This window comes from Musca vetustissima, unplaced genomic scaffold (assembly GCF_032173495.1).
Source record: "Musca vetustissima isolate MV318-11 ecotype Yass unplaced genomic scaffold, APGP_CSIRO_Mvet_v1 utg98079, whole genome shotgun sequence".
Taxonomy (NCBI): Eukaryota; Metazoa; Arthropoda; class Insecta; order Diptera; family Muscidae; genus Musca; species Musca vetustissima.
Window position 1 is genome coordinate 77,307 of NW_026887652.1, and position 11,983 is coordinate 89,289.

The 11,983-nt window shown below is 31.7% G+C and overlaps 1 protein-coding gene across 1 annotated transcript in view; it reads left to right on the plus strand.

The window, feature by feature from the left end:
• Positions 1-11,733, plus strand: part of LOC133335331 (sensory neuron membrane protein 2-like) — a gene marked incomplete at its 3' end in the record, with an annotated part of 70,900 nt that extends 59,167 nt beyond the window's left edge. Inside the window, exon 7 of the mRNA XM_061543616.1 lies at positions 11,615-11,733. Within this exon, the coding sequence (XP_061399600.1) occupies positions 11,615-11,733 (119 nt within the window). The remainder of the gene's footprint in view (positions 1-11,614) is intronic.
• Between the last annotated feature and the right edge of the window lie 250 nt (positions 11,734-11,983).

The window sequence follows — 11,983 nt, forward strand, 5'->3', positions numbered from 1 at the left end:
AAAAGAGGGAAACACATAAAATTACTTCAGCCTTAGCATAATGAAGGAGAACGGCGTCCAAAATCAAGTTTGACTCTGATATTCCTTTGTAAATTGACACTTCATACAAAGCCAACATAACGGGTTATGATGCAATAATAAGGTGATGTATCAAAACAAAAACCTTCGTTTTTGTCTCGACCATCTGTCAAATTTTTCCTTATAATATTTCACATGGTTGGCAACATTGCGCATCGAATTCAAGTTGAAATTACGCACTTTGATAGTTAATCAAGTCACCAGCTGCTCTAAATGGACTACATATTTATTGTGCCATGTTTCCCCTTTAATATTAAAATGATATAAAGTCAGTTAGCTGATATTTGTTTACTTTTAAATGTTATCTGTTTACTCAAAAGTAAAGGGAACCAGTTTGACAGTTCTACGCTAAGAATTTGCTGAATGTTACTGGGTAAATTTCTTCCAGTAAAATTTATCCAGCATAATTCGATGTATTTCAATCAGTTATTTATTTTATGAATAGTTTTTCTTAATAAGTCTAAAAAATAATTTTTCAATTTTTAAAAGGGAATAAAAACGGCTTACTCTCTGAAATTGAACTTACTGAGTAGATGTTACTAGAAAAGTAACCAGACACAACTATTATCATACGGACGTTTCCACGACAGAGGGGTCTACGATCCCAAACGACCCGAGTCTTAATCGGCCAACGTCTGTCACCTCAGTCCATTGTGTAAAAGCAATAGGGCTGCTACAACAACAACAACATTATCATACGGACATTATCATAGGAGTAACTAGTTCATTACTTTATGTCACTCAATATGCAAAATAATTTTAACAATTATAGCGAGAAATTTATGAAGTTTTTTTGCATTAAACAAGATTCTGCTTTACTTGCAAATCTACTTTTTTATTCAAATATAAATCTATTTTGATGCTCTCATCAGTAATTAATGACAATATTGATAATTCTTTGCAAGGTTAATTTCCGTTATTTATAAAAGACATTAAAACAAGAAAAGTAAACCATATAGTTAATGCTATAACCAGTCACGTCTAAAAGAACCATAGTTCAATATATTTCTTGTGGGACCTAACAAAACAATCTGTGTGATGTTTTCTCCTCTGAGTGGCCAAAAATGGCAAGTTATAGACATTATTTATTCGATTTTGACTTAATTTTGTTTTGAAAAGTTATTGTACGGATTTATGGAGATTTCTAAACCGACTCCAAATTGTCTGAAGCATATTTGTATTCTTTACAAATTTAAGGCGTTAATAGTTATCAGTAATTTTAGTACCAAGCTTTGAATATATTTTTATTGTTGTCAAATAAAAATCTCAACGTTCTTAAATCTCCAACAGATCTTTTACGCCTTTTTCTTCATTAAGATAATAACAAGGCTAGACAAACTACAAACATACATACCTATATATTTATATATTCATTTAGTTGTTTATTACCAACTAATCGCACAAATCTTTGGCAAATTAATGCCATTAGTGCGACTAATAATAGTGTTAATACTGAAAACTTATGCAAATGTGTCAGCTTGATTCATCATTGCAAAATGAAGATAACGATGACGTCTGTACTCTCCAGATGTCTTGGGTGTTGCCAATTTAAGGAGAAAAAGACAAAAAAAATAAAAATAAACCGGAAAGATGTTATTTCAAAAAATAGACATATAAACTTTATTTAAAATGCAAATATCATTAACGACCACAATATAAAGCAGATTTCGATAAAATGTCGATATGTTGATATTTTATAGTCTCGTTACTAGTTTTGAAATATTATTAAATTATGTAGAATAGAACAGTTTTTAGTTCGCCCCTTAAATTATTCATTAATTCCAGAAAAATTTAAGTAAGTGTGCCATGTCGCCACGTGCCTAACGTCGACGTGTGCCTTACCTCGACGTAAGCACCATCGGGAGTTTATTGGCTTCCAGCAAACTTAATTATGAAATCAAGAACTAGGCGGTTAACCAGGCAGGTACCAAAAAATATGACAATCATAAAAGTTAACCTAATTTTTGTTAATAATAACTGATGATGACATTTCATTCAAAATGTGAATGGTTCTAAGAGATATAGATATTTACTGATTCGATTATATATGCAAATATATTTTGAATCTGGCGATGGTGTCAGCAACTGTGGCTTTTCTGACGAAAATGTGTAATTCGAAAAGAGTTCGTTTTTATAAAATCTGCTAGAGATACAAGACTTTTAAAAGGCATTCTAGAAATAATTAACATATGGACTGGGAGCATCATGATCTGAAAGAAGGAGGAAAGAAACGTATATCGATTTCTGAAATTGTGGTCTATTTTGAAGAAAATGCCGAATATACTACAGCCAAGTAAAAACTTTCGTTAAGTCCCCTGTACCATGATGTAGCCTGTACCATGATGGGAGCATTCTAAAGATCCGACGCTGTAAGTCTAATTGCTAATTTATTTTTCATAGAAAAATAATCTTACAAGATAATATATGTTAATTATCATACGGCCATTATTATAGGAGTAAACTGACTCATTACATTACACCCTGATATGATGTATTGTCCAGTCCATGGCACAATAAATAGGCAGTCCATTTAGCGCAGTTGATGTATCGATTAACTGTCAAAGTGCTTAATTTCTACTTGCATTCGATGTGCAATGTTGCCAACCATGTGATACAAAAACAAAGGTTTTGGTTGTGATACATCACCTTATTATTGCATCATGGTCCAGTCCATGGCACAATAAATAAGTAGTCCATTTAGCGCAGCTTATGTCTTGATTAACTGTCAAAGTGGTTAATTTCTACTTGAATTCGATGTTCAGTGTTGCCAACCATTTCAAATTTTATATGGAAAAATTTGACAAATAATCGAGACAAAAACAAAGGTTTTTGTTGGTATACATCACCTTATTATTGCATCATGGTCCAGTCCATGATGCAGTAATTAAGTGATGTATCTGTGAAATTATTTCTAGTAATATTTCACAAGGTTGGCAAATTTGCACATCGTATTCAAGGAGAAATTACGCACGTTGACAGTTAATCGTTCATCAGCTGCGCTAAATGGACTACCTATTTATTGAGTACCCATTTATTGTGGCATGGTATTGTCAGTGCTGAACAGAATTAAATTGAGAGTACGTGTGTGAGAGCGTAACTGAAAGATCATCATCAAAAATGACTAACGAAAAGAGAATACATGTTTATTCATCAACGCTTTCGTACTATTTTGTGCATATGTGGTACAGACCATGTTTTTGTCTCGATTATCTGTCAAATTTTTCCATATAATATTTCACATGGTTGGCAACACCGCACATCGAATTCAAGTACAAATTAGCCACTTTGACAGTTAATCAAGACATCAGCTGTGCTAAATGGACTACCTATTTATTGTGCCTGTACCCTTATGTGAGTATTCCAAAGTGGTAAATATAATAATAATTATGGGAATAGCATGGTAAATTGCTGCCAGGAAGTTATTTATCCAATAAGAAAACGTAATACTAAATTATCGACTGGGCCTTTCAGGACCTGGGCAGGACCATAATGCAATAATAATAACAAAAGCCTTTGTTTTTGTCTCGATTATCTCTCAAATTTTTCCTTATAATATATCACATGGTTGGCAACACTGCACATCGAATTCAAGTAAAAATTACGCACTTTGATAGTTAATCAAGACATCAGCTGCTCTAAGTGGACTACCTATTTATTGTACCATGGGCAGGACCTTTACATAGTGATTTATACGACTACATATTGACAATTTTTTGCGAAGAAAATTTTCAGCAATTGGCAATACTGCACATCGAATTCAAGTAAAAATTACGCACTTTGATAGTTAATCAAGACATCAGCTGCTCTAATTGGACTACCTATTTATTGTACCATGGGCAGGACCTTTACATAGTGATTTATACGGCTACATATTGACAATTTTTTGCGAAGAAAATTTTCAGCCACCAAGAGCCCAGAATACCAAATTATTGCAAAATTCAGAATTTTATGCACATATTTTAATCGAATTGATGGTCTATTTTTAGGTTATGTTAGCAATCCATATTTCGGACTTTGGGGTGTTTGTGCAAGTTTCCCTAACAAAGTGGCTGTAATATAGTATTACTATCATTAGATAGCAAATCTTCCTTCCTAATACAAAAAAGTATAATTTTTTTAGTGTAGTCCCCATCTAAGTAAATTCCATTGTATGGCACTTTTTGATGTTTAGATATTAATGTACCGATCTACTCTAGTAAGGTACATAAAATAGGTCGTAATGTCCATCTCATAGTGAAAGGTATACAAAGTTCAGTTCGGGTGAACTAAACGAGATTTTTACTTATTTTTGAATCAAAATACCCTCGATACATGTTGTATACAAATCATTGCACTTCTGACCTGTGTGTCTCCTATAGATATAAAATTTGAACAAGTATAAAACTTTTTATAGACAGAAAGTATGGGATAGGGAGATTTCCTATACATAGATAGGTCTTCTATAAATTAAAAAAAAAAGCTTTCTAAATATCTGCTATAAATAGAAATCCTTCCATGGAAGAATAACCAAGTCGATGACTTCTAAATATTGACCAAAAAATATTCCTGTCATAAATTGTGTATCACTTAAATCACAATTAAAAAAAAACGATTTATGACCTCAACGAAAATTTCGATTAAGCTACTGTTAAACTGTCAACTGTTTTGCATGAAGAAGACACTCCATTCATAAATTTACCCGGGGATGTCGTAATGTCATCGTCTCTCCATTAATCTACATCAATTATTCAAAATTAATGAAAAAGCACACACACACATATTAACAAATATGCTTTAAAGCTGTGTATATACTTATGATCGTATTTCGATGACCTCAGCACATTGGTTAAGGTGTTTTTTTGCCAGATTGATTTTAAAGACCTATCTCCAAGCGATAGTTGTCAATAACTGGTTTTTTGTTTTGAATGTAATTTGAATTGATTGTAAGATAGTTTTTATTTATTTGACATATCTATTTTTGTGGAATTTACGTATGTGTCTAGAAAAGATGCAAAGGACATGTGATTAAAAATTTAATAAAAAAGTGGACTCATATCAATAATATTTCCTAGGAGATTTGGTAACCTACTTGAAACTGAATTGTTGCTAATTTTGATGAAAATTTCCAAATAGGCTCTACAAAGAAGCACGGACCAATATGGAACGAGTCCAAATTAATTTATATACCGAAAATTGGGGATGCCAGTATATATAGTGGACCAATATTAATAATTAGCGGACCAAAATGATAAATCACTTTGAGAATTGATTATTTTTTGGATTTTCTACCCATTGATAATCAATTCGGTAGGAAAACGGCCCGAAATCCTGAAAATATTGAATATTAGCGGGGTTATTGGATCGGAGCCAGTTGAACCAATAGTAAGCATTTTCGGTAGAGAGTTTCTCCACTTAGTCAGAATCATGATGCAATAATAAGGTGATGTATCAAAACAAAAACCTTTGTTTTTGTCTCGATTAGCTCTCAAATTTTTCCTTATAATATTTAAAATGGTTGGCCACACTGCACATCGAATTCAAATAGAACAAGATCTATTAATAAGGTCACCAAGATAGCAATCGAAATCGGAAAACAGCTGTTTTTTCTCAAGTCTAATGTCAAAAATTTCGACTTTGTTTACGTTTTCATAATGGAAGTCAATTCACAATAATGCATTTTGACAGCAAACTTGAGAGGTATCGATAATCAGCTGGTCTCCCTTGGTGACCTTATTTATAGGCCATGAAATAGAAATTACCCACTTTGACAGTTAATCGAGACATCAGCTGCGCAATATGGACTACCTATTCATTGTGCCATGGTCAGAATCTAACAGGGCTGCAATTTATATTCGGAGGATGACATATAAAGGTTATGTCATGGCACAATGAATAGGTAGTCCATTTAGAGCAGCTGATGTCTTGATTAACTGTCAAAATGGTAAATTTTACTTGAATTCAATGTGCAATGCTGCCAAATTTTTGAAATATTATAAGGACAAATCTGACAGATAATCGAGACAAAAAAAATGTTTTTGTTTTGATACATCACCCTATTATTGCATCATGGGTTATGTCCACAGTTTTCCACAAAATTACCTGTATCGCACCAAAGTAACTGTATCTTGATTTCTCAATTCTTCGAAGATAAAAAACATTTTTGCAAAAAATATCAGAAAAAGAATAGAACTCCCGCCCATTTTTCGATTTTTTATGGGGTTTGGCTACAGTTTTCCGGCAAAATGGCTGTAATTTGGTATTTCGCGGCTTTGAAGCATGGTCTATATAGCTGTCATATAAAGGTCCCAAGTTGATGAATTTTCTAGGTTCTTGGAGGGCGAAAATGGTATATTTAGAAAATATTGGAATTATTTATTTTATTTATTTATTATTCATTTCTGTAATACAAGGCCTTCAAGACCATATAAACATATTACGTAGCTAACAAAACCTGAGTGCATAATACTATAAAATAAAATATATATTTCATATATTTTGATTTACATAGGCATTTTTTTGTTACATAGCCCCCATACCACCCTATTTTGGTCTTACCACCCTATTTTGGTATTTTAAAGGTTTTTGAAACATTTTCCACAAAGTAGATATAATTTGAATTTTTGAAACATCTTCCACAAAGTAGATATAATTTGAATTTGAAGGCGAATTACTTATGGGTCCATGTTTTAACAATGTTATAAAAGTGACCCACGGGAATGCATATTGACTTTCATATTCTTAGAGCATGAAATGCATCTATTCAGAAAAATATCGATATGGGTTCTAAGCCTCCATATAAAGCCACTAAAGTGGCTTTTATTTGTCATTCCGGAAGGTGAAAAATTCCAATATGGGTGCATATTTTGACAAGGTTCCCATATAAAGGTTCACCTCATTTTTGTCACTTTAAAGGTTTTGGCCACATTTAAAGTGCCAAAAAATGAGGCATGGCAATTTAGAAAAAGAATAAATTAACATTTTAAATCCGGAGCTACTTCATACAAGTTCATATTTTGAAAGTTTCAGTCGAAATTACTCACTTCGTGAACAAAGAACTTCATCCCAGAAACAGGTTCATGTTTTTATCTATCCCATATAATTTTCGTTACGTTGAAATTATTTTTATACCCTCCAGCATAACGTGGAGTGTAAGATTGGTATATTATTGCTACTCCTAAGATATTAGGTATTCGAAAATGTTATATATCGGTCCACGTTTTGGTATAGTCCCCATATAACGATATCCCAAAATATTCGGTGTTCTTTTTGTGGATAACCCCATATTAGTGTGGCAAATATAAACATAAGTTTATTAACCCATCATCATCGTTATCATCATAAAGCATTAAATAGTATTCTTGATAAAATTTATTGTTTTATTGAAAAAAAAACGACTCATCTTCGAAGTATCTTAAGTGCTTATATTTCTTGGTTCTAACACTTCAGGTACTTAATATCTGAAGTGTTAAATAAGTACGTTTTAAGCGTGTACCGCATCAATCACCGAAGAAATCTGAAACAAATTCACCCACAATACCGGTAAAAGCCCATCATAGTTTTTTCTTCTTTTTATTATATTATTGTTTCTTTTATTCTTCTTTTGAAAAACCACTTTATGTGAATTGTTTCATGACTTGTTATATTTCGTAATTTTATTTTTCTGAAGAACTCTGGTGTACCTCGCAACAAAAGGTTTGTTCTTCCTAATTAACATTTTAACACTTTGAATGAGGCAAAAATAGACATCGAAGATAAATATACAAAGTGAAGTAATTTCGTGAACATTTTTCTTAATGAAACTGAAAGTATCGATCAATTTTGTTGCCTTCGAATTTGTTGTTGTTACTGTTGATTTGTTGTCAATGTTAATATTCAGGGATATGTTTCGGTCATCGCATTGAATACTAATAATGATTGATTCTGAGTTTTAAAGTATTTTGGGGTGCTTAGAATTATTGTGAGATTTGTAAATATAATTTGTTATATAATTTATACGAAGTGTTTTAAATAACAATTACAACAATGTTATATGGCAAGCACATGATACAAAAATAATTTAAGCAAAGCAGTTTGAGAATTTTTATAATGAACAAATGGACGGATGGATTCAGATAGTCAGTGTGGGTCTATGACCAATCTTTCTAGTTATTACAAACTCGAGCACACACAATCGTTATATATACATTTTGGAGCAATGTCCATATTTTATGTCTTTTGTCAAACCCTTGTCACGAATAAACCAGAATACTAATTTAAAAATGCGTTTGCGATCACCAAATTACCTACCACAAACAATCGGGACCTTTATATGAGGCTATAACCAGGATTCAATAATAAAGTGATGTATCAAAAAAACCTTTGTTTTTCTCTCGACCATCTGTCAAATGTTTCCTTATATTATTTCATATGGTTGGCAACCTTGCACATCGAATTCAAGTAGAAATTTCGCACATTGACAATTATTTATTGTGCCAAGCAATAGTAAGGTGATGTATCAACACAAAAACCTTTGTTTTTATCTCGACCATTTGTCAATTTTTTATTTATAATATTTCACATGGTTGGCAACATTGCAAATTGCCATAGTATAAACCAATGCCTATTAAGAAGGTCATCTAGGGATATCAGCTGCTTCTTAAGTTCGCTGTCATGATCCATTATTGTGAATTGACTTCCATTATTAAACATTAAATACCGTTCAAATTTTTAACATTAGACTTGAGGAAAAAATATGCATATAAAATAATAGATCTTGGCAGAAACCATGGCACAATGAATAGGTAGTCCATTAAGCGCAACTGATGTCTTGATTAACTGTCAACGTGGGTAATTTCTACTTGAATTCGTTGTGCAGTGTTGCCAACCATTTGAAATATTATATGGAAAAATTTGACAGATAATCGAGACAAAAACATAGGTTGTTGTTGTGATACATCACCTTATTATTGCATCATGGACTATACACTATAATAATGAGGTGATGTATCGAAAGAAAAACATTTGTTGTTGTCCCGACCATCTGTCAATTTTTTTATAGTAATAATTCACATGGTTGGCAACATTGCAAATCGAATTCAAGTAGATACTGCACACTTTGATAGTTAATCGAATCGTCAGATGGACTAATTCATGATGCAATAATAAGGTGATGTATCACAACAAAAACCTTTGTTTTTGTCTCGACCTTCTGTCAAATTGTTTCATATAATACAAGGTAGATATACAAGGTAGCCGCATCGGCGAATTTCTACAACAAACATCGGTTGTTGTATTTTGATATGTCAAAAATATTTTGCCAAAACAAACAGATTGGCAAGATTTTTTTACACAAATGCTTGTAGAAAATGTTAATAAAAGTATTGCCAAAAAAGCTCTTCGAAATTCGGAGATTTTCATCCATAATTTTGTTTTTTAATTTTTTGGTTCAACATTACAACAACATTTTTGACATTTATTTGTCCAACAGCTGGGCCGATGCGGCTACCTTATTAAATATACCTTGATATAATATTTCACATAGTTGGAAACATTGCACATCGAATGCAAGTAGAAATTAAGCACTTTGACAGTTAATCAAGACATCAGCTGATCTAAATGGACTACATTTTCATTGTGCCATGGACTAATTGTTCCATGGCTATACCAAAACGTGTAAAGTGTAGTATGTGCAAAGCTATATCTTAGATATTCCGAGTGCTCCGTTGTAATTTAGACAAACAGACGTTAATCCTAAAATCGATCAAGATTTTTAAATGGAAAACTTATGACAACGTTTTTGAAATGATCGAAATACTTTTGGAGCGCCCTTTTAAGTATAGTCAACAGCTCATGTTTGAATTCTGAATTGGACGAAAATATATTCATATTTAATTCAGAACCGATTTTCTAAAATAGGGTTCGCATTGGTCCAAATAAACGTCAAATTTCTTCTCATTCGGATAATAAATGTGACCTGTCCATTGTTTACAATTTTACATGGATAGACGGATATGCATAAATCGACTCTGAAAGTGATTCTATGCATATTATCAAAAGTAACCATAGGTCTATCTCGTTTCTTCTTGCATGTTACAAACATATTCACAAAGACATAATACCCTGTTCCACAGTGGTTTAAAATGTATAAAAATACGAAAATCGAACACCACGAAATTCGAAAATTGATATTATCACACCTCGTATATATCAAAAATCATGAGCTGTCTGCGACTTACATCATCTCTAGTCATGTCTATGGTGCATTTGAGATTTAATTCTGAAACTTTTGGGGTAAAATATCATTTAATTTTTATTTTTGTCATTTGTATATAAAAATCTCAAATTATCTTAAGATTCCAAAAACAATGACGGGATGTACTAAATGCTCTGTTCAATGAATATAGTGTACATGTTTATTATTTATTGCCCATAAACTAATTAGAATGCCCTTCACTCGTGGTCAAGTGAAATCTCTCCCAACTCCCACAATAGAAAATTATAAAATAAAACTGGATTCACTCTTCCAACAACTACCGGTCTTACCGCAATAAAATTGATAAATTACCTCCTAAAATAGATAATTTCATAAACGATAACACACCACTAATATTAAATGTCAGAATTTGTTTTATTAAGTTATTGTTAAGTGTTTTTAAGTGGATATTTCAATTAAATGTGTGGTTAGAAGAACAACAACAAGTTGAAATATTTTATTAGCTAAAATAATAAAATTTCGTATGAGATCTTTTTTGATAAGAACAATTAAATATTTATAATACATTCAAATGCGGAAATCATTAACTACACCTTTAATACGAGATTTGCTATATACATTTTTAGGCAAACAATGAATAATAAAGAATATCTCCAGAAATATATTTATTGGTTATGTAATTTAATTTTTTTGAACCTTTGTTATTCTTAAGGTTCGCATTAGCTATCAGACAATAAAAGTAAAGGCAATTATATCTCGGCCACAAAGTAAAATGTTGCTTTATAAAAATCCTTTAAAATAGGTCACTTCCTCGATTTACGACAAACACACCTTCGCATTTCACTACAAATATTTCCTTGGAATGAAAAGACTCATTCCATGGCGCCTGAAGTATAAAAATCAAATTTACACAACAATTTAATAAACATCAAATTCCCTTTTTTTCTGTTTACAAATTCACACCTTAATAATTAAAATTAAACGTTTTAATTGTTTATTAACTGATATCGACTTTTTGCCATCAAGAATTTCACATTCTTCTCTAGAATTGTTTGTGTTTTTTTGTTGTTTTAAGCCTTTGTCAAGGCAATCCAATGCAAGTCGATAATAAAACTTAATTAATAAATTTTGCTGGGGTATTTAAAATGTTTTGCATTTAAAAATGCAATTCAATTTAAAAAGGCCAACAACAATTTTGTTTTAAAACACAGCAACAAAATATTCTATCTTTACTTCAGTTAACCGAGACAACGAACTCTTTAAATCAATATCTCATGCATTGCTACAATAAATATCATAAAATATTTTCATATTATTCATATATGCCTATTAATTTAATTGTATTTTTTCGTATTGTATTTCTAGATGCTCCTGTCATATTGACTCTACCGCATATGCTTGGCGCCTCCAATGAATATACGAAAACAATAAAAGGTCTGAAACCGGATGCTCGAATACATCAAACATTCGTCGATGTTCAACATGTAAGTAAAGCAAAATACATATGTACATAATATGTATTTCGATTCATTAAAATGGTTAACAGTCGAATTCCACTGTACAGCATATTGATAATAAAATGAAGAATTTCAGAATCCCTTTTCTTCTATCCCCAAATTTTACAATCAATGAGTGAGATTCTAAAAGACCTCGAACTTGAAATGCAGGAAGGGAAGCCAATAAGCAAATGAACAAAGTCGGACGGGTATATAAAAGAAGAGCTCTAAGAATTTT